The sequence below is a fragment of the Ascidia mentula genome, chromosome 1 (assembly GCF_947561715.1).
Source record: "Ascidia mentula chromosome 1, kaAscMent1.1, whole genome shotgun sequence".
In the NCBI taxonomy this organism is placed as follows: domain Eukaryota; kingdom Metazoa; phylum Chordata; class Ascidiacea; order Phlebobranchia; family Ascidiidae; genus Ascidia; species Ascidia mentula.
In genome coordinates, this window is record NC_138566.1 from 27,012,313 (window position 1) to 27,035,382 (window position 23,070).

Below are 23,070 nucleotides of genomic sequence, written 5' to 3' on the forward strand. Positions count from 1 at the left end.
AAAGACGAGAGAAAAACAAAGAGATAATTGCTGCGATTACGCGACAAAGGGGACTTGGAAGAAGTAGCGCAAGTTGAAAGACGTAACGCAAGCGAGATAACCAGCGATGGAGTCAGAAAGACGGGTGTAAATGTAAAAGAGTAGAAAGCAGTTTCAGAAGACCAAGTTAAAACAAAATATTAAAGTGTTTCGAATCATGACAAGCCGAATTCCCTACACAGGCTTTGGTGTACTGCGCGTTTTCACAACTAACTAAAATTTATGTAGTTTCGTCATAAGTTCTGTAAATCATATCAACATAAATTAAGAGCGCTTGCAAGCTTGCAAGCTTTCAAGCATTTACACCTGAATCAAGGTCATTTGTTGACCTAAGCATGGACCATAAGGTTAGTTATTAGGCTATCTTACCTATTGATGCGGTTACAGTTTTGCTTGTAGATGTCGTTGATGGCTCTGATAAAAAAATAAAAACATTTACGTTTGACAAGCATCAATAGTTTTGTTTAGAATTTTGTGTGTTATTTAATGTTGATTGGTCAAAACAAATTTAAATTAATTTTCCTAAAAAAATCAAATATTACTTGCTAATCACTCAAGCATGGTAGGAGGGTATTCCCCTCTGGCAAGACTTTAGTTTCGTTGACAGAAATGCTGCAAAAAATGAAAGCAGTTGCAAACACCACCGTCATGCAACCAAGGGTTTGCAAATAAATGGCCGATGTTTTGTTGCACTTCTGTAATTTTTAACATTTAAAACCTTGAACACTAGAAATTAGGTTTGTTCCTTAATTAAACCAAACAAGTAGACTAAACTATTTTGTTTTGCAAACACATTACATATCTGCAACTTACAATAATTGTTGGTGTTCCATTCACTGTCAGTTTAACTTTTTGTCTCCATCATGAAGCGAACACAAGAAGAAATAAACTTGCATCATCAGAAAGTGATGAATTTTTTAAACAAGTAAGTTTTATTTATGGTGATTTACTTAAGTTAAAATATTGATATTTTAGTGACAGAAAAGAAACAAAACGATTTTGCAACAGAACACTTTGTTCCCAAGGAGAAAACTATTCAATACATGATGCTGTTGTTTGTTCTATGTCAGATTATTTTAATGCTTTACTTGGTGTTGAGGTAAGTGTTTGTTATGTAGAAATATAATGATTCAAAACTTTTGCCTTTTATTGTCACCTGTCTGTATTCCAGCCTGCAGAGTATGGCAGCTGCACGCACAAGTTTTTCTTCAACTTTTTTTTTTGCACACCAAATTACTTTGACTGCATGCAAAATTTATTGGCACAGAAAGCAGTAAAGACGTTTTATTATTTTCATTGCATGTGGGCTTAGGGCCAGGGGTCATGTATGATCTTTAAATAACAACTCATTTCAGTAACTTTTATTTTGTATCATTGTATTGTCACATTAATGATATTTTTTGTCAATAGTAACAATATTGTTATGTAACTCAAATTTATTGGTTAGTGTGCTGTATTTTTTATCTCAAACAGTCACTGTGTGTAATAGTATATTCACTGTCTTGGTGGCGAAAACTAGTCAACTATAAGAATGTCAAACAACATGTATATCATCAAGGATATATTTATCGACTTGAGAGCACAGATACATGTATAGATACATATGCATACTTACAAATGTGTACATGCGTTTTCTGTAAAAAACAGATCCAAAAAACACTAAAGTAATGAGAAGCCATTGTAAACACTCAACGAATACTTGTGACTTTGCAGAAACTTCACTGATGTATATATTTCTGAACCAATAAAGATGTGACTTTTCCGTAGTTCTTTAGATCAGATTGTGTTGTGTTTGTTGTGATTTGTTGACTTTGTTTTCTTTAAGATGAGCGAAAAATACAGCGATTTCATCAAGGTTGACAATATTCCACCAAAAAGACTGGAAAGTGTATTGGATTATATTTACACTGGTGATATTGAATTAACAGAGAAAAATGTGTTGGAAGTGTTGGAAGATGCTGATTATACACAAATGGAAGGTATGTAAACATTGCAAGTTTTAATCTTCACTGGTGTTAATGTGTTAATAATGATTATTCTAACATATACATTCTACATGTATATCATTTTATTTGTGCCAACCACGACAATTTCCCAATTATTAGGTGTAATAAATATTTTTGTATTTAACTATTGTCACTATGCTAGAGGGATATTAATATCTTTGTACTGAGTGCTACTTTTTCCCATAAACCTGGGACAAAACAAATTATTTGTAATTAATAGAGAAGTGAGACAGACAACACTGTGTTTTATTCACACTTTCAGGGTTGAAGTCATTTTGTTGTCGAGTCGTCCTTAAAATGATTTCAACCGACAACTGTTTGAAGCTAAGAGCTTATGCTACTCGATACAATCTTGCTGATTTGGAAAAGAAAACAAACCAAATGATTGTTGATAACATTGCAACAGTTGTACAACATGATGATTTCATGCAACTTGATGTTGGTGATGTGTCTGCAATCATCAAGCAGAAAAACAAAGGGGTAATTGTGATTCATTTTCTTTATGTTTTTTCCTGTATACATGTGTATAGTTTATTTGTTTATCTACGCAAGTTGTTGGGCTTAAAAGTTGGGTAAGCACATCATCATTTCCCCATCCACAGCTGTCAGCTCTAAATGTTGTTTGTTCTTATTTAATTTCACAGCAGTAGAAAAAAATAGTGTACTTTGCTGTATATCTGAGTTGGTTTATTGGCATGCCACCACATCGCAACATGCAGTGGTGTGATATTTGCAACAAACATTCTTTGAAGATTATATGACAGGGCTGAGATTATGCAAAATGATTTTTAAATGTTTGTTTTTCAACAACCTTATGTCAAAACATTTGTTTCAAGTTATTTTGGAAGTGATTAAACTTTCTGTGACATTTTGCCTCTGTTCACGTTCTTGGTTTTAATTTAGTATTCAATGCAGACACTCATGACATTATCTTCTTTGTGATTTATTTACAAATTAACTTGCTTTGTTATTACAAATTAGTTGTTGAATGTAGATGGAAGAAGCTGTTTTTACTGGAATAGTTCGATGGGTCAATTTCAATCCTTCCTATCGAGAGGATTTGTTTGTGAATCTTTTCTCACAACTTGATCTTTCATCTATTTCCACTCAGTTTGTTGCAACCACAGTTAGAAATGAAGTAAATTGGTTTAAATTGATTTCCTAGCAATGAACTGAAATATTTTATTATTTTTCAGCCTCTTGTGAGAAGTAACGTTGAATGTTGTCATGCGGTCATGGATGCTGCATTTAAACAATATGATATACCAGGAACAAGTGGAAAAGCAACTTCTGTTAAAAAAGGTGCAAGATTTGTTTATTTTATATCACATTCACAGCAATATGTTACATCCACCATATTTACACCACCCTTGTAGCATTTGTACTCCCATAACTTTAAGCCCCATTTCATTTCCCACCTAACGTTTACAAATGGAATCTAATATTGGAAATATGTGTTCTGAAAACAGATTTCACTGCAAAACCACATCCACAAAATATGTTATTTTTTATAATTAAATCTTAAACTGTAGTCAATTTAACAGAAATACCAACTACATTCAATGTTGGTATTTACAAAGTAACAACTTTGCCGGAATCAAAAAACTTTTAATGCCATAAGAATATATTTTTCACAAGCGAAAACCATAGCAAGCAATATTTATGTTGCATATTTGTCAGGATTTCTTCTTATTGGTGGAAAAGATTCAAAACAAGATTGTGTGAAATGGAATGTTACCACAAAACAACATGAACATTACCCAGTATGTACATTTCTTGCTGTCATATGGTTTTGCTTATTTAACTTATTTTCCCATCAAGTATTTTGCTTGATGCACTTTGTATTTACAAGTAATACAAAATTTGATGTAAAGTTAGCACAACAGCAAATAACATATAGCCATTATTTAGAGAAACATAAGACAAGTAACTTTTCATATTTTCTGGGTATTTTAATTTTTTTGGACAAATATTTATGTTATTTAGTGAAGCTTGTGAATCACTTTGTCTTAATGTGTTATTAATCATCATCCAAATTTGTTAAGAAAATGATCACAGACAGAGAGAACTCAACTTCAGCCAAATTTGGTGAAAATGTTTATGTAATGGGTGGAAATGGTCCAACACAAAGTTGTGAGATGTTGAATTTGGAGGAAAGTAAAAACTGGGTACAAATTGCTGATTTGTTGGAAGGTCGAACTTATTCTGCATCTGCTGTTGTTGGAGGTTAGTCTTGTTATTTCGGAAATTGTTTATCATTAAACCAGGGGTTGTTACAGGATTACGTTTTGTGAACCCACACACAACAATTCATGGCCAACACACAAAAGGGTTTTGTAAAAATTGATTTTCGTTCACCAATAGTGTGTGTTTGTGTGGTGTATGACTATCTTCTTGACTAGCACCCAAATCACTCTTATTATGTTATGGATTCAGCCCTGACTAGATAAAAAAATTGAACATTTTTAATATATTACTAACACTGATTTCCAAATGAGCAAAATTTTCAACATTTTTTTCAAAAACATGCAACAAATATTCCTTGAATACCTCTGTTATCAACAATTATCACTTTTATGGACAACCTTGTTTTCACAAAATACAAACAAATTTAGATGACGTGTATCTCACGGGGGGTGATGGAAAGCAAGGAATATTTTCATCAACTTTGTGTTATTCTGTACAAGAAGACAGATGGAGAAATTGTTTCGACATGTTACAACCAAGATATGAACATGGAATGGCTTCAATTGACAGTAAGAATATGTCTGGGTTAATTTTTGTGAAGATTATTCTCATTACTGGATTGAGGTCTAAACAATTGACATGCATCTAAAACAACGACATAAATACCCAGAAACCACAAATTTAAGTAATCAGTAAATTTAAAATTTTTATAAATTGTACAGCTATTAAGCAAGTCCAAAATCATATAATTTTTATCATCACATAAATTGTTACTGATGCTGCCAGGCATATTTTATTGCTGAATACTGCCCTTCTGGCAAACTTTATTTTATTTACGTTTCTAAACGTTTCGGTTGTTATGCAACAGCCTTCATCAGGAGGAAGAATGTAAGTTTAACAAAGTGGACACATTTGAGGCACATAAACAAAAACGCTACAAAAGAAAGAAAGAAGTGAAAAAACGATAAGAAAGGGCGAACACACCTGCACTGTATGCTTATCATTAACCGCACGGGTTATCAAGGTTTTTGGAGTACGCGATGTCTATCGGCATAATTTTCTAGCAAGTGTCGGTACACCGGTGGAAAACAGAGTTTGCTTTTTGTCATTGAGTGATGACGCATGCGTATTAATGTTCAATGACTCTAAAAACATCCTCTTGTACCTATCGGACTCGCTTTCCAAAATGATCGTTCTTCTGAAGTCCACCGTATGTCCTGCTTCCCCTCGTGGTTGTTTACGTCCCTTTGGTGCTCTTTTAACCTTGTTTTTAGCGGATGGCCAGTTTCCCCAATGTATATGCCGCTGCAACCACCACAGGGAATGCTATAAACCACACCCCTCGTGTCGAGCTTATCGTGCATGCGGTCTTTTGGGTGCGATATTAAGGAACGCAGGGTAGCGGCCGGACGTTCAAAAACCTGTTGTGAATTCCACCGCATGTTGAGAAAGAGCTGCTTTATCCTCATGGTTTTTCACGTCCCTTTGGTGCTCTTTTAACCTTTTTTGTTTATGTGCATCAAATGTGTCCACTTTGTTAAACTTACATTTCTTACCTCCTGATGAAGGTTGTTGCATAACAGCCGAAACGTTGAGAAACGTAAATAAAATAAAGTTTGCCAGAAGGGCAGTATTCAGTAAATTTAAACTTTTTGCCCCAACAATATTCACTATTGGACATAAAAATGTTGTGAAACGCCGACTTTAAACTTAACAGAAATGCAGGAAATATTCCATCTTCTTTGATAGTTCTTTATTGCATGAATACCAACCATAATATTGATTACTTTCAATAAAACCTCGATTTAAAGCTGATCGCTTATTTGTACGTTAAGAAACGCAGAGCTTACCTCATTACTTGTTACGTAACATTACAACATAATCGTAATATGACGTCACAATAAATATTAACACCAGCGATTTGGAAATTTCTTCAGATGTTTTGTTTTCTGTGGGCGGATATGATGGCGGACAACTCTTACAATCATGTGAATTCCACGATGTTCGTGTCGGAACCTCCACAAAAATCGCTTCTCTCAATGAAGCAAGAAGACATTTAGCATGTGAAGAAATTAAAGGGAAGATCTATGCAATTGGTTAGTGATGAAAAGTTAAGCAATAAAATTAACAGTAAGTTTTGTTGTTATGTAAAATTTATAAAATATAAATTCATATTCGTCACCGGTGAATGTATCATGTGATAAATATAATGGAGTTTCCTGAAAAGAATCCTAAACATAAAAACTGGTAGATATAACTATAAGGTATTAACCTAAAAACAAGAAAAAGTTTTACTTTAAATCTGACAGGAGGTGTTGGTCGTGACTTCCTGCAAACAGTTGAAGAATACGAACCTAGAGTCAACAAATGGAAATATGTTTCTCCTCTCCTAAAACCTCGTTACCTTCACTCTGCTTGTGTTATTGATGGGAGGATTTGTGTTGTGGGTGGATGGGGGTAAGAATTACTATTATGACGGCACTATAGTCCACTGTTTCCCGTTTTATGTGAAAATGTAAATGTTGATTAACTGGGACAAGTGGGATATACGTTGTTATACTTGATTAACAACATTCATGAAGTGTTTATAAAAATTAAACTTAAAACACTTTGCTTTATACAAGGTTGTATGTGTGGTTTGGTTTAGTGATGAAGGGGTCTGCGGGTATACGTTGGTTTTTGTTAACTTATAAAATTATTTCTTGATAAAATTGTTGTAGAAAAACTTGCCTGTGTTTGTTGTGTGTCTGATTCATGAAACTGTATCATGTTTGTTTTATAGAAACCGGGGTCGACTCACATCAGTTGAAGTTTACGATCCAACCTCAGATGTCTGGACACATGCTTTTGATCTTGACAAACCAGTTTATGGTGCGACTGTTGTTGCTGTTTAATATGTTTCCATATTTGTATGTAGTTGATATTTAACTGTGATTGCGCACGGAAAAAGATGCTCAAATAAAAGTTTTGTATAAAATATCGTTTTATGCAACTTAACCAATTGTTTTCTATTTTTGCAACGCGTTGTGAATTATTTTAAAACCATGTATATGTGTATGAAAACCGGTGTATGTTGTGATAATATCAGTTCTCCGCAAAATAGCACTTATTCCTTTTGTCGATTTTTGATGTGATTTTGCTACGAAAATATAAATAGCAAAACTACAATAGGTAAGGTTGTGCATTATGTTCAATACATGTGTGCCTTTTGCGAATCTTGTTTTCACATGTGAATTATCAAGTGTTACTCCGCGCTATATAACGTCCAAAGCAGTCGGTTGCAATCGATCACCTCCCAGTGCAACTAGCTGCGATCCTGTTCCAGACTGTGATTCTCCGTGAGGAAATCACCATCACATGAGCGCCTGACTCGATAACCCTTATGGTTTTATCGGTGTTCAAACTATTTTGTTTCATGTTCAAGTACGTTGTAACGTGAAAATAAAAATTATAATCTGACCCTCAGTTGGACATTGTTTATTTATCTGCGACAACAAATTACTTTAGTTTGTGTATGTAGTGAAGCAACAAACCTCTGATTTTCGTCAGCAGATTTTATTTTGGAAAATCGATTTCGCTTATGTAGGTTGCCATAATCATCGTCAGTTTCTCAAAGCTTAAACTGTGAACTTCATCGACTAAACATGAAAATAATGGAGAATTATTTCCATTTTTAGTCGCATTTATTGCTTCTGGATTTTAAGATCGCTTGTTAGCGTGCGTTTTTGCCTAGCCAAATGCCAGATTCTTCTACAGCTGTTAAGCAAGTCCGACTTTAGATTATGCATGTGTGCCATGAGCTGAAAAAGTTTTACGAACCCCTGACAGAGAAAACGTGTACTTGTGATTCCGTGGTAAACAACCAGTATCCGCGGTGTAGGAACGGAAGAAGACCGAGCTGTATAGTGAAGTTTGTGACGTATGATTGTATTGCCAGCAACGCCAAAGACAGGAGAAAAAACTCGTTGCGTTGAAAATAAACGTGGACTCCGTCTCATATTCCAGGCTAATGCCGACAATTTGTACCAATATAGCAAAATTCTTGTCAAAAATACCATGACAACGTTCTCCCATTGATCCATACGTGTTTTTCACATAATTGTCTGGGAATCCTTAAAACGGTTAAGGTTATGTTACGTTATGTAAAACCCCTGGTTTAAAGTTATTTATCTTCTCACATCAAACACAGTTATCATAAATAAACACAAAAACAATATTCAAAATTAGCCAACAAAAATGTTTTCGCCAAAACCAAATCACGCTTAAATATTCCGAAATCAAACATAGCAACAGACAGTGAGGCCAGTGTTTAACCGACCGCCCGATTTGGTTTCAACAACATACAGGTTAGCTGCTATGCAAAAGTAGAACAAAGAAGCACAAGTGAAAATGTGTTAATTTTATTTGAGAACTTGTCATCTTGTGAAGGTTCGATTCAATATCTCCCAAACCATTGTCCTGCGCAGTAGAGGCATATTGGACTGAGTAAAGTTCAGTGGAGAATCACGGCTGATGAATTCGGCGAAAGTGCAGGTGAATACCCCGCAGTCGGAACCGTTCATCTGCTGAGGTATTTCCTGTGCGAAATTGAATCATATAAAATATACCTGCTTTTCGGAATGGAAATATATTTCTACACGATAATAGCCATGGGTTGATGTTAAATTTTTAATCAATCCTGTCTGTTTATTCGAAGAAATGGAACAAAAATACACGGTTAAAATGCAACAAGCTAAATATGTTCAAAACATACTAGACACCCTCTATAATCTTACAAAAGCGAAACTGTGGCGAACTGCTGATGGATTTCCAATCCGTCACCACGTAACTGTTTTTCTTCTTGTCCAAATGTTCGCTCGCTAAATAATCTCTTAGTGTTGAAAGACATTCAGTGTTTGAACCTCCCAACGAGTCGTAATAACGAAGTTCCTTACACCGGAAATCTGCTACCTTTAAATTATGAGTTACTGTGTGAGTTGGAATGCAGACAAGGCAAAGGTTTACCAGTTTGTAACAAATGTAATATACTAAATATAATACACTACGTTCACAGGCTTCACAGTCAAGGCATTGCAGCCAAGCTGGATCAGCCACAAGTCGGAGCGAGATCTGAAAAATCAAGGTTTGAACTCACTACCCTGGGCTAAGCAGGCCGAAAGCTCTACCAACAGAGATACAGAAGGTATCACGGGGGTTTATTGTGGCCAAGGTATACTGGTGCGCAAGCGCAAAACTTGCGAGGCGACCTTCACATACTTAGGGGATCTCCTGCCTTGCTATGCGAAAGCATGGTAATACTTCTGCACCGATTTACCGATTTACCGATTTACCGAGCCACCGATTAGTTGCAAGTTATCTATAATCTGGGACGTCAGTCAGGCCAACTCTATGTAACTGTGGATTTAATTACGCCATTTCAAATCGATAGTGGAATAAGTTTTTGTCTAAACGTCTTGTAAATCAATGAAACATGTTAATGTTTCCAACACAATGGGCCAGTCTGTTTATTATCAGAATTATGAGTAAAACCGTTGTTAGTGTTCCTAGTTGGAAGGGTTTTGGTGATTTCTGATCTGCATCTATCAAGTCATTTCAAGTCATGCTGCGCCCTGTCTACCTCATCAAGACGTGTGACAACAATTTATCAACGTCATACGTCAACACCAACGTTTCCCTTTTACCTGAACTCAATTAACTGCACTCGTCCTGGCTATATATTCCGTGCATATTCATCAAGTAACCAGAGAGTGCTGGAAGGAGTCAACAAGAGTCAAGAAGTCAAGAAGAAAGAGTCAAAGAATAGATCAAGAAACAATTTGGTTGATTATCGCTTATACGAGATATTGTTTGGGAACCGATTGATGCGTGGTTTGTAAGTTGTCGAATTAAATTGTGTTCAACGAATTAAATTGAAGGGAAAATTTTGTTTAAACAGTAACGCAGGCAGATCCGCGTAAAACAGCTCAGACAGTGGATTTATACAGTGGACATATAACAACACATTGAGTTACGTTGCACTAAAATACAACACATAACTTACTGCCAACGTCCAATGTACGCCAAATGAATAAGAAACAGAACAAGGGACTTTGAAAAGATGTCAACATTTTTCGTCCATCTTCTCACAGACTTGTAACCTTGCTTGGTCAACTTGGGGTAGAAAAACGTGTTCATCGCATGAGCTGTGGGAAGGTTGTCAATCTTCTTTGATCTTTCCACTATTAACTCCATGTAGAAATTGATGACCTTCAAGGAATGTAAGGTCAGTGATTTACAAACTAGACAGTCACAGATGAAATTTCATGGCCATAACTTGTGAAGTTTATTTGGATTAAAACTGCTTGTCCAACCATACAATGTTACTACATTAAGCAGAGTTAAGTACAATGGCCTATTACCCACTATGTTGGTAGTGGTTGGGTATCAAGCCATAATACAAGCCACTGTGTAACAAATTCCCCCCTCTATAAAGCCACAAGTTCATTTAATCTGCAAAAGACAACTTTGGAAGGTTCACTTCTGATGCTGCCAGGCATATTTATCACACAAGGCAGCTCATCACGCAAAAATAGTTGTAAGTGTCAACGTTTTGCTTGCTATGCAGCAGCCTTCTTTAGGATGCAACAAAATGTGACATTTCTAAACCTCCATTAGGGTTATTCCCCGCGAGGAAAACTTTCGCTCACCTCGTGATTCAACCAGTTGAGACCACTTAACGTCGCCATGTGTTCCCTCGTAATGCTGATGTTAAAAGCTTCAACCAACACTTGATGGGGTGGGAAAGGGACCAAAGCATCATCAACCTTACTCTCAACTTCCTAGAACAAAAGTATGTTAAAACGTTGCCAGATATTTTGCATTGATGAAGAGATTTGGTGCTGAGATGGCAAAATAATGGCAATCAATGGCAAAATATGCTTTTATTTGAACGATAACCGTAGTTTTTTAATAAAGTCACAAAAAGGGCGGCCATAATGATAATATGATGACTTCCAGTTGCTCGTGTTTCGACTAAGATAAAAGAATAAATAAATACACAAAATCAACGCACCATCGTATTCGTAATAAAATTAATAAATCTCTAGTTCCGACTGAATATAAAAATAAGCTTGTTAAGTTCTCAATGAAGTCACTTAAAACCACAGCTTTTACCTCAGATTATGGAAGTATCAATTTTACCTGACGAGAAAGTTGAGTATTTCAGTTGTTTTAACATTTGCAAGGTGAGCATTTCTTGCCTCACATCCACTTTTAGCTTGTCTGTATGACGTAACATTGTAGTACACGATAAGATATTCGTCTTGTAGAAATATATTCCAGGTTGACCCTTTTTGAAGGAAAGCAAACACCAGAACAACATGTAAACAATGTATGTTTGTGACAAGTTATTCCGATTAACCTGTTGAAGTGATGCCACAGCCTGAATAATCCTCAAACTAGTGGAATCTCCTGTCAGGTTTATGGTCCTGAAAAACTTGCCATCTGATTTCCATCAACTGCTTCGATTTAAAATTCCCAGGTCTTGTAACAAGGTGTTTGTTTGGCCTCGTGTACATCTCGCCCACCCACATGTATTGCTGGTATCGCTGAAAAAGTTCTCTGTACACAACAGCAGCAAAAGAACATTGCACGTGCTGCTCTTATGTCCTGTTGGCTGTTGCAATGCAAAACCTCACATTCCTGGCATGATAAGGAAGACAACCCAGTGAAGTTCGATAACAAACATGAGGCGATGATAGGGAAGCGATCTTGGGCGGTAAGATGAGCTCACATCGTTATGTTTAGCAAGCTCGATTTCGACGGAAAACCGCGCCAACGCAACTTTTGGTATGACGAGCCGCGTTCTTATTTTTCTCGTTAAGTTCCTTGCTAGCTAACGAGGATCTCTGACCACTCGCTAAACTCCATTTTCGTCAAAATATGGCAGGCAACATACTTTTTCAACTGAATTGTTCTGCTTTGGCACTTATTGAGAAGAATAACATTTTATTTTATAACATAAAATCCAGTCCATCTCAAAGAGTGCAAAAGCAGAACAATTCAGTTGTTGACACAAGACTGATACGGCACTTTTTATAATATGATTATTGAATATTTGTAGTCACAACAAGCCAAACATAAAAAAATACTGTGTGTTAGATTTAAGGGTAGTAGTTGAATTTTGCTTGCCTACGTTTGCAATATTCGTATGTTTTTATCTCTTTTTGTGAAGATTTGCAAAAGGTATAAAAAAGGTAGTTAACAGTAAAACAATGTATCATAATATCGCTTAACATGCAGCAACACTAATCCTTCGCAAACAATTGCCGGGAATTTGGTTGTAAATAATTGAGCTTGGTTTCATAAAATAAAATTATAGAAACATAATTATTCCTCCGTGAGGTTGCACCTAGTTTGGTGCCTTACGGATGACGGTGGTTGTATATTTACCACAAAGTGGAAGTCTTTGCTTGGCCGGCAGCCATCTGTATGCAGCTGACACAATAATTACTTCCACCTAGCTGTGGTTAGAGCAGTGGTTCTCAAACTGTGGTACGCGTACCACTAGTGGTACGCGAGAGCTTTTCAAGTGGTACGCGATTTAGTCTACTCTATACAATTTGCCGCACTTTGCAGAAGCCAAAACCGCTGCAAATACATGATGTCGGTTTTCTTTATTGTGCATTTGTGACGCAGTAGTATCAACGTGAAATTGTTGCACTGTTGAAGTAATTCTGACATCGTGTATTCAACTGTGCAACAATTTCACGTTGATACTATTGCGTCACAAATGCACAATAAAGAAAACCAAGCAACTGGTGATATTGGCTAAATTGTTATTCATTGGTGTTATGTCATAACAGTTATGGTATAGTAATACGGTGGTACGCAGTGTATTAAAAAACAAATGAGCGGTACGTGATTGGAAAAAGTTTGAGAAACACTGGGTTAGAGCAATCAAAACTGGAACATTAGGTTGTTATTTGCCAGATAGATTTATAGATTCTCTGCCTGTCGTATGTTAAATCCAACCAAAGAAGAACGAGTTCATAAAGTACGTTTACCACAGTTTATTTACAAACTAACATCAACGTTAACAAAAGATTGCTTTAATTGATCTTGAACAGTGTTGGAAACGACTGGTGATCAATGATAAATCAACAAATATATGGCGGGAAAAGATATTAGTTCTAGATCAGATGAAACATATTCCTTTCCAACTAGCTTGCTGTTAGCAATCCGTAATGGAACATAAGAGAGTTAAAAACATGCCGAAAGAATGCACGGAAGTGACGTAAACGGTTTGAGTATGAAGGCTCCTAGGCAGAACAATGGGAAAATATTTATCAGGGTTGAATACCGAAACCCATAGAACCTCAACGGGAGGCTGAAAAATAGCGATGAGAAATTTAGTTTTGATAAATTCTGTTCCACGTTTGTCCGACATCACTCGTATAAGACGAACCGAGTACACGGGAACTACACAATATCCTCAAACAAATATGTTTACATTACATATTATTTACATTTTGTTCAAGACAAATTACGGCACACGAACGCTTGTCCCAGTCAACCAATCAGCTGTGTCCACGTGTTTCAATTGCGACCGGACACTTTCCTCACGTTGTCATTGAGCAGGGCTGACGTAGGCAGATTATTTTGGTCGAACGAGGATGGGATGAACCAAAAAACAAACCACAGGTTAGGTGGCAGAAATAAAAACACTTGGTGGTGTGTTTGGTAACACTTTGGTTCACTTGATATGTTTCTTAAAGATTTCCTACTTGTATAGTAAACACATTAAATGTATCAACGGCTTAACTTGTAAGATTATATCATAACCTATGGATGTATTTAGAAATTTGGCGACTAAACGTTTTGTGGTTGAAGCCATGAACAAACACAATCCGCAGACATTGTTTCTTACGTTGGAATCCATCGTATTTTATATTTAAGGGATAAGAGTCACTGATGCAATATACAAAAACACATAATATCATAGAATAACAAACCCATGTTGACATAGACGTCCTGTCCCCTGGTATTGCAAATGGAAATTTCGTATGGATTTTCTTGTATTTCATTTAAATTATTTGCACTGTGTTGCCATCCATGGTTGTCAGGTTGTTCCTGATCTCTTCTTTGTTTCCTCCACAGGTAGAACCCGAGCATTGCCATAACACATATCAGGATGAAAACCCATGAAATAGAAATGACAATTGCTACGTTCGTCCAATATGTTGACACATCTGCAACAGGAACACGTGTCAACAATTGGTTTGAATTTGAGAAGATAAAGATCCTGATTTTTTACGTTACCTAATGTTGCGGTTGATGACGTTTTTCTTGATTCGGTTCTGCTTAAAGATGTTGACCAACCTGCAAACAGAACTAGCACTGAGAATTGGTTTGGATTTAAGAAAGTAATTGTCCTTATTTTAATAACGGATAAACGTGTAGGCAACCTTACCTATTGGTGTGGTTTCAGTTTTGCTTGTAAATGCCGTTGTTGACTTTGACAAAAGATACAAATTAGTCGGCTCCATGGTATTGGTATACACCTCAACTATTGGTGCGGTTCATGGCGTTTGTTTTGATTCGGTTTTGCTCGTAGATGTTGTGGTTGTTTCTGTCACTGGAGAAAATAATTTAAAGTCTTTCTGAGTGAGGAACGGACCATTGTTAAAACACAAGAGAGGTTAAAAAACGATAAATTTGAAACAGTAATTGCAAGGTTCGTCCAATACGTTACAGTGGGGTTTAGGAAAGTAATTGTTTTCAACGGGTAAACGTGTAGGCAACCTTACATATTGGTGTGGTTTCAGTTTTGCTTGTAGATGCCGTTGTTGACTTTGACAAAAGATACAAATTGGTCGGCTCCATGGTATTGGTATAGACATCAACTATTGGTGCGGTTGATGGCGTTTGTTTTGATTCGGTTTTGCTCGTAGATGTTGTGGTTGTTTCTGTCACTGGAGAAAATAATTTAAAGTCTTTCTGAGTGAGGAACGGACCATTGTCAAAACACAAGAGAGGTTAAAAAACGATAAATTTGAAACAGTAATTGCAAGGTTCGTCCAATACGTTACAGTGGGGTTTTGGAAAGTAGTTGTTTTCAACAGATAAACGTGTAGACAACCTTACCTATTGGTGTGGTTTCAGTTTTGCTTGTAAACGCAGTCGTTGACCAGGACAAAACGTAAAACAAATAAGTTACGTATTTGCCATTCATTTTAATTATAAACTTATTGCCTTTGATTCTTCTTTGACAAATATATCTGTTGAGCCGATTATCACACGGGACGTCATTCCATTTAAATGTGGGATCATAATAATAGCTAAATCCCATAGCCACACAGCTCTCATCCACTCCATCCCACTCAAAAGTCGGTTCTCCTTCCCTCCACTGTGCTACGTTAACAATTGATCCATCGGTCCATTGAAAATTTCGTGTGTTTAAAATTATTTTTGCTCCAATGAATAACTCATTAGGTACGTTTGAACAAAAAACATTCTAATTACGTGCTTTTAAGAAACACTACCGTTTTCTTACTTGCTACACGAGAAGTGTCAATGTTCCTGACGAGAAAGTTGAATATTTCGGTTGTTTTAACATTTGCAACGTGAGCATTTCTTGCCTCACATCCACGTTCAGCTTGGCTGTATGACGTAACAACGTCGTACACAATAAGATATTCGTATTGTTGAAATATATTCCAGGTTGACCCTTGTTGAAGGAAAGCAAACACCAGAACACAATACCACCAATGCATTCCTGCTATGATTGACATCAACTAATTTGCAGAGCAGTAATTCTAAAACTTTTCGTCAACTTAATCCTGTAAGGATATATATATGTTGACTAGAAATAATGTAAAGTAAATATAACCGATTGTTCAACTATGTCGTTGTTAACTTACTCCTTTTCGGGTTTACACTCATGCGCCTGTTCCCTAAACTCCGAACGTTTTTATCCCCACAAAAACTAGACAGTGGAAGTGAATAAGAGAAGCGAAAACCATGAGGCACCTTCCGGGTTCACAAAGTCCACACGAAGAAGAAAAAACAATGAAAACCAAACGTATCAGGGTTGTGAAGTTGATGCCACTAATTGTATACATGACATCACGTATTGCCATTCAACCTTAAAACCGCGGTAACCTTGTGACACTTTCGTTGAGCGTATGATAGAGGATCGAATCTCAACCCTGCCTGTGAAACAGCGGAACTTAAACATTTTAAAGTCACACTGCTTACTCGAAAACTCTGCAATTCGTTTGGAGCATATTTTAAGTCGGTTTAATTTTCAACAACCAACAGTGATTCGCAACAGGATATACAAGGAGATGTTGTCAAGTTTACGTGAACAAAATATCCAAAGCTAACAGTTCCCGTTGTTTTGTCTTGGAGTGGTCCAAGCACTTGCATATTATTACCGCATTTTCATAATTAGTTTTAATGTGTAAAACGTTTGCGCGGAACACAGTTGTTCTACTGAACATTATGTGACGCGAAACAGGTTTTAGTGTACTGCGCGTTTTCACAACTAACTAAAATTTTTGTAGTTTCGTCATAAGTTCTGTAAATCATATCAACATAAATTAAAAGCGCTTGCAAGCTTTCAAACATTTACACCTGAATCAAGGTCATTTGTTGACCTAAGCAGGGACTACAAGGTTAGTTATTAGGCTATCTTACCTATTGATGCGGTTACAGTTTTGCTTGTTTTGCTTGTAGATGTCGTTGATTGCTCTGATAAAAAAATGAGCACAATTACGTTTGACATTTTTTCACTTCTAAATGTCATTTTGATACTTCTTTGCCAATTATATCTGTGTGTCAAATTCCCACACGAGACGTCATTCCATTTAAATGTGGGATCATTTAAATGGAATGACGTCTCGTGTGGGAATTTGACACACAGATATGTGTTGCGTAATTTGTGTTGTTGTTGTTGCTGTGACGTCATTACAGCAAAGTTCGGAACTTGACGGCAAAATTTGAAAGAGGGCAGATCGCAACCCCAAATACAAATATATATTTATATGTACCGGTAAGCTAGAAATAATCCAAGATCCAAATTTTTTGAAAACGCGATCACACAACGAAATAGTTCGTGCAATGCATGAATAAGTTTGTTAGAATTTTGTTTAGAGGTAAAAACAAATTTTAAATTAATTTACCTAAAAAAAATCAAATATTACTTACTGATCACTCAAGCATAGTATGAGGGTATTCCCCACCGGCAAGACTTTAGTTTCGGGTAGATACTAAAGAACCGGTGTTTCTAAAATGCACAATGTCGCTAATGCCGCTAATGCCCGCTTATGTAGCTAATGCCGCTAATGTCGCTAATGTCGCTAATGCCGCTAATGCCCGCTTATGCCCCCTTGTGTGGCTAATGACGCTATTGCCCGCTAATGCCAGCTTATGTAGCTAATGCCCGCTTATGTAGCTAATGTAGCTAATGTAGCTAATGCAGCTAATGCAGCTAATGTTGCTAATGTCGCTTATGTAGCTAATGCCGCTAATGTCGCTAATGTCGCTAATGCCGCTAATGCCCGCTTATGCCCCCTTGTGTGGCTAATGACGCTATTGCCCGCTAATGCCAGCTTATGTAGCTAATGCCCGCTTATGTAGCTAATGCCCGCTTATGTAGCTAATGTAGCTAATGTAGCTAATGCAGCTAATGCAGCTGATGCCGCTAATGTCGCTAATGCCGCTAATGTCACATTGGCTCCTTCAGCTATATTAGCGACATTAGCGTCATTAGCGCCATTGGCTACACATAAGCGGGCATTAGCTACAGAAGCGGGCATTAGCTACAAAAGCTGGCATTAGCTACATAAGCGGGCATTAGCGGCATTAGCGCCATTGGCTACACATAAGCGGGCATTAGCTACATAAGCGGGCATTAGCGGCATTAGCTACATAAGCGGGCATTAGCTACATGAGCGGGCATTAGCGGCATTAGCGACATTAGCGGCATTAGCTACATAAGTGGGCATTAGCGGCATTAGCGACATTAGCGGCATTAGCTACATAAGCGGGCATTAGCTACATAAGCGGGCATTAGCTACATGAGCGGGCATTAGCGGCATTAGCGACATTAGCGGCATTAGCTACATAAGCGGGCATTAGCTACATGAGCGAGCATTAGCGACATAAGCGGCATTAGCTACATAAGCGGGCATTAGCTACATGAGCGAGCATTAGCGACATAAGCGGGCATTAGCTACATAAGTGGGCATTAGCGGCATTAGCTACATAAGCGGGCATTAGCTACATGAGCGGGCATTAGCGGCATTAGCGACATTAGCGGCATTAGCTACATAAGCGGGCATTAGCTACATAAGCGGGCATTAGCTACATGAGCGGGCATTAGCGGCATTAGCGACATTAGCGACATTAGCGGCATTAGCTACATAAGCGGGCATTAGCTACATAAGCGGGCCTTAGCTACATGAGCGGGCATTAGCGGCATTAGCTACATAAGCGGGCATTAGCGGCATTAGCGACTTTAGCGACATTAGCGACATTAGCGGCATTAGCTACATAAGCGGGCCTTAGCTACATGAGCGGGCATTAGCGGCATTAGCTACATAAGCGGGCCTTAGCTACATGAGCGGGCATTAGCGGCATTAGCGACATAAGCGGGCATTAGCTACAAAAGCTGGCATTAGCTACATAAGCGGGCATTAGCGGCATTAGCGCCATTGGCTACACATAAGCGGGCATTAGCTACAAAAGCTGGCATTAGCTACATAAGCGGGCATTAGCGGCATTAGCTACATAAGCGGGCATTAGCTACATGAGCGGGCATTAGCGGCATTAGCTACATAAGCGGGCATTAGCTACATGAGCGGGCATTAGCGGCATTAGCGACATTAGCGACATTAGCGGCATTAGCTACATAAGCGGGCATTAGCTACATAAGCGGGCATTAGCTACATGAGCGGGCATTAGCGGCATTAGCTACATAAGCGGGCATTAGCTACATGAGCGGGCATTAGCGGCATTAGCGACATTAGCGACATTAGCGGCATTAGCTACATAAGCGGGCATTAGCTACATAAGCGGGCCTTAGCTACATGAGCGGGCATTAGCGGCATTAGCTACATAAGCGGGCATTAGCGGCATTAGCGACATTAGCGACATTAGCGACATTAGCGGCATTAGCTACATAAGCGGGCATTAGCGGCATTAGCTACATAAGCGGGCCTTAGCTACATGAGCGGGCATTAGCGGCATTAGCGACATAAGCGGCATTAGCTACATAAGCGGGCATTAGCTACATAAGTGGGCATTAGCGGCATTAGCTACATTAGCGGCATTAGCTACATAAGCGGGCATTAGCTACATAAGCGGGCCTTAGCTACATGAGCGGGCATTAGCGGCATTAGCGACATAAGCGGCATTAGCTACATAAGCGGGCATTAGCTACATAAGTGGGCATTAGCGGCATTAGCTACATTAGCGGCATTAGCTACATTAGCGGCATTAGCTACATAAGCGGGCATTAGCTACATAAGTGGGCATTAGCGGCATTAGCTACATTAGCGGCATTAGCTACATTAGCGGCATTAGCTACATAAGCGGGCATTAGCTACATAAGCGGGCCTTAGCTACATGAGCGGGCATTAGCGGCATTAGCGACATTAGCGGCATTAGCTACATAAGCGGGCATTAGCTACATAAGCGGGCATTAGCTACATGAGCGGGCATTAGCGGCATTAGCGACATTAGCGACATTAGCTACATAAGCGGGCATTAGCGGCATTAGCGACATTAGCGGCATTAGCTACATAAGCGGGCATTAGCTACATAAGCGGGCATTAGCTACATAAGCGGGCCTTAGCTACATGAGCGGGCATTAGCGGCATTAGCGACATTAGCGGCATTAGCTACATAAGCGGGCATTAGCTACATAAGCGGGCATTAGCTACATGAGCGGGCATTAGCGGCATTAGCGACCATCTTCACTGGTGTTAATGTGTTAAGAATGATTATTATAATATATACATTCTGCATGTATATCATTTTATTTGTGCCAACCACGACAATTTCTCAAATTATTACGTGTAATAAATACTTTTGTGTTGAACTATTGTCACTATGCTAGAGGGATATTAATATCTTTATACTGAGCCATAGGTGCAAAGACCTAAAACAATGTGTTTCTTACACCACGTACACAAAACATGTTGACCTAGTTTCGCTTGCGTAGCTGACATCGGTCGTTGCAACGTCAGTCTCGCAGTACGATATGCCAACTGATACTTATTGGTTGTGTCGTAGACCGATCTTGTGTGCTCATCGTTAACGCCGCCCTTTTGGCTAATACGCCTCATGCATTGAAATTCAAACACAGTTTTTCAATACTTGATGATGTCATAGTAACAAATTATGACATCATAATATAGCCGCCCCCCTGGAAAAATGAAAACTAGGCGCCTATGTACTGAGTGCTACTTTTTCCCATAAACCTGGGACAAAACAAATTATTTGTAATTAATGAGGAAGTGAGACAGACAACACTGTGGTTTATTCACACTTTCAGAGTTGAAGTCATTTTGTTGTCGAGTCATCCTTAAAATGATTTCAACCGACAACTGTTTGAAGCTAAGAGCTTATGCTACTCAATACAATCTTGTTGATGTGGAAAAGAAAACAAACCAAATGATTATTGATAACATTGCAACAGTTGTACAACATGATGATTTCATGCAACTTGATGTTGGTGATGTGTCTGCAATCATCAAGCAGAAAAACAAAGGGGTAATTATGATTCATTTTCTTTATGTTTTTTTCCCTGTATACATGTATATAGTTTATTTGATTATCTACGCAAGTTGTCAGGCTTAAAAGTTGGGTAAGCACATCATAATTTCCCCATCCACAGCTGTCGGTTCTAAATGTTGTTTGTTCTTATTTAGTCTCACAGCAGTAGAAATGTATTCCAGTGATAATTGCAGTCATAATTCAACATGCATTTTACACAACGTAGGCTGTAACTTTACAAGAAATAGTGTACTTTGCTGTATATCTGAGTAGGTTTATTGGCATGCCACCGCATCGCAACATGCAATGGTGTGATATTTGCAACAAACATTCTTTGAAGATTATATGACAGGGCTGAGATTATGGCAAAATGATTTTTTACTGTTTTGTTTTTCAACAACCTTATGTCAAAACATTTACTTCAAGTTATTTTGGAAGTGATTAAACTTTCTGTGTGACATTTTGCCTCTCTGTTCATGTTCTTGATTTTAATTTATTATTTAATGCAGACACTCATCACATTATCTTCTTTAAGACTTGTTTGAAAATTAACTTGCTTTGTTATTACATATTAGTTGTTGAATATAGATGGAAGAAGCTGTTTTTACTGGAATGGTTCGATGGGCCAATTTCAATCCTTCCCATCGAGAGGATTTGTTTGTGAATCTTTTCTCACAATTTGATCTTTCATCTATTTCCACTCAGTTTGTTGCAACCACAGTTAGAAATGAAGTAAATTTGGTTTAAATTGATTTCCTAGCAATGAACTGAAATATTTTATTATTTTTCAGCCTCTTGTAAGAAGTAATTTTGAATGTTGTCGTGCGGTCATGGATGTTTTATCAACAAACTTTGAAAATCCAGGAACAAGTGGAAAAGCGAGTTCTGTTAAAAAAGGCGCAAGATTTGTTTATTTTATGTCACATTCACAGCAATATGTTACATCCACCATATTTACACCACCCTTGTAGCATTTGTACTCCCATAACTTAAGCTCCTTTTAATTTCCGACCTAACATTTACAAATGGAATCTAATATTGGAAATATGTGTTCTGAAAACAGATTTCACTGCAAAACCACATCCACAAAATATGTTATTTTTTATAATTAAATCTTGAACTGAAGTCAATTTAACACAAATACCAACTACATTCAATGTTCATATTTACAAAGTAACAACTTTGCCTGAATCAAAAAACTTTTAATATCATAAGAATATATCTTTCGCAAGCGAAAACAATAGCAACCCATGTTTATGTTGCAGATTTGTCAGGATTTCTTCTCATTGGTGGCAATAATTGTAAACGAGATTGTGTGAAATGGAATGTTACCACAAAACAACATGAACATTACCCAGTATGTACATTTCTTGCTGTCATATGGTTTTGCTCATTTAACTTATTTTCCTATCAAGTATTTTGCTTGATGCTCTTTGTATGTACAAGTAATACAAAATTTGACGTAAAGTTAGCAAAACAGCAAATGACAAGTAATAGCCATTATTTAGAGAAACATATGACAAGTAACTTTTCATATTTTCTGGGTATTTTAATTTTTTTGGGACAAATATTTCTGTTATTTGGTGAAACATGTGAATCACTTTGTCTTAATGTGTTATTAATAATCATACAAATTTGTTCAGAAAATGATCACAGACAGAGAGAACTCAACTTCAGCCAAATTTGGTGAAAATGTTTATGTAATGGGTGGAGATGGTCCAACACAAAGTTGTGAGATGTTGAATTTGGAGGAAAGTAAAAACTGGGTAAAAATTGCTGATTTGTTGGAAGGTAGACGTTGGGCTGCATCTGCTGTTGTTGGAGGTTAGTCTTGTTATTTCAGAAATTGTTTATCATTAAACCAGGGGCTGTTTTGTTTCAAAAACGTATAATTATAGAACATCTCTGTTATCAACAATTATCACTTTTATGGACAACCTTGTTTTCACAAAATACAAACAAATTTAGATGACGTGTATCTCACGGGGGGTCATGGAAACCAAGGAGCATTTTCATCAACTTTGTGTTATTCTGTACAAGAAGACAGATGGAGAAGTGGTTTCGACATGTTACAACC

At 37.4% G+C, this 23,070-nt stretch overlaps 3 protein-coding genes and 1 pseudogene across 10 annotated transcripts in view; 2 read left to right on the forward strand and 2 right to left on the reverse strand.

The window, feature by feature from the left end:
• Positions 1 to 23,070, forward strand: part of LOC145898943 (kelch-like protein 21) — a 45,285-nt gene that overhangs the window by 20,698 nt on the left and 1,517 nt on the right. Inside the window, exons 8-13 of one of the 5 annotated variants that reach the window (XM_082987629.1) lie at positions 4,091 to 4,271; positions 4,325 to 4,381; positions 4,661 to 4,801; positions 6,170 to 6,328; positions 6,542 to 6,689; positions 7,015 to 7,697. The exons of 2 other annotated variants lie outside the window; for them this stretch is intronic. In XM_082987629.1, coding sequence (XP_082843755.1) covers positions 4,091 to 4,271; positions 4,325 to 4,381; positions 4,661 to 4,801; positions 6,170 to 6,328; positions 6,542 to 6,689; positions 7,015 to 7,126 — 798 coding nt within the window. In that variant the 3' untranslated portion in view covers positions 7,127 to 7,697. Of the gene's footprint in view, positions 1 to 4,090; positions 4,272 to 4,324; positions 4,382 to 4,660; positions 4,802 to 6,169; positions 6,329 to 6,541; positions 6,690 to 7,014; positions 7,698 to 23,070 lie in introns of those variants that run through there. 2 more of the 5 variants (XM_082987621.1, XR_014402451.1) reach the window with 2 other exon arrangements.
• On the forward strand, positions 774 to 22,277 carry LOC145899027 (kelch-like protein 12). The gene is made up of 6 exons (XM_082987742.1): positions 774 to 964; positions 1,015 to 1,138; positions 1,865 to 2,018; positions 2,308 to 2,525; positions 3,040 to 3,347; positions 22,259 to 22,277. Exons 1-5 carry the CDS (start codon positions 903 to 905, stop codon positions 3,208 to 3,210), a joined length of 729 nt encoding a protein of 242 aa, XP_082843868.1. The 5' UTR covers positions 774 to 902; the 3' UTR covers positions 3,211 to 3,347; positions 22,259 to 22,277.
• Positions 8,648 to 11,508, reverse strand: LOC145914012 (sentrin-specific protease 1-like; annotated as a pseudogene).
• Positions 13,274 to 16,045, reverse strand: LOC145908508 (uncharacterized). Of its 4 annotated transcripts, XR_014403002.1 has the most exons (6): positions 15,020 to 15,498; positions 14,683 to 14,847; positions 14,532 to 14,591; positions 14,225 to 14,461; positions 13,739 to 13,852; positions 13,274 to 13,599 (listed from the first exon to the last, which is right to left on the reverse strand). XR_014403002.1 is itself a non-coding variant. In XM_082995824.1 (5 exons), the coding sequence occupies exons 2-5, from the start codon at positions 14,756 to 14,758 to the stop codon at positions 13,809 to 13,811; spliced, it is 417 nt and encodes a 138-aa protein (XP_082851950.1). In that variant the 5' UTR covers positions 14,759 to 14,847; positions 15,020 to 15,498; the 3' UTR covers positions 13,274 to 13,808. The 4 variants fall into 4 exon arrangements, 1 of the variants encoding a protein (XP_082851950.1); XM_082995824.1 differs by having other exon boundaries at positions 13,274 to 13,852; XR_014403001.1 differs by lacking the exons at positions 13,274 to 13,599; positions 13,739 to 13,852; positions 14,225 to 14,461 and adding an exon at positions 15,766 to 16,045 and having other exon boundaries at positions 15,020 to 15,184; positions 15,357 to 15,618.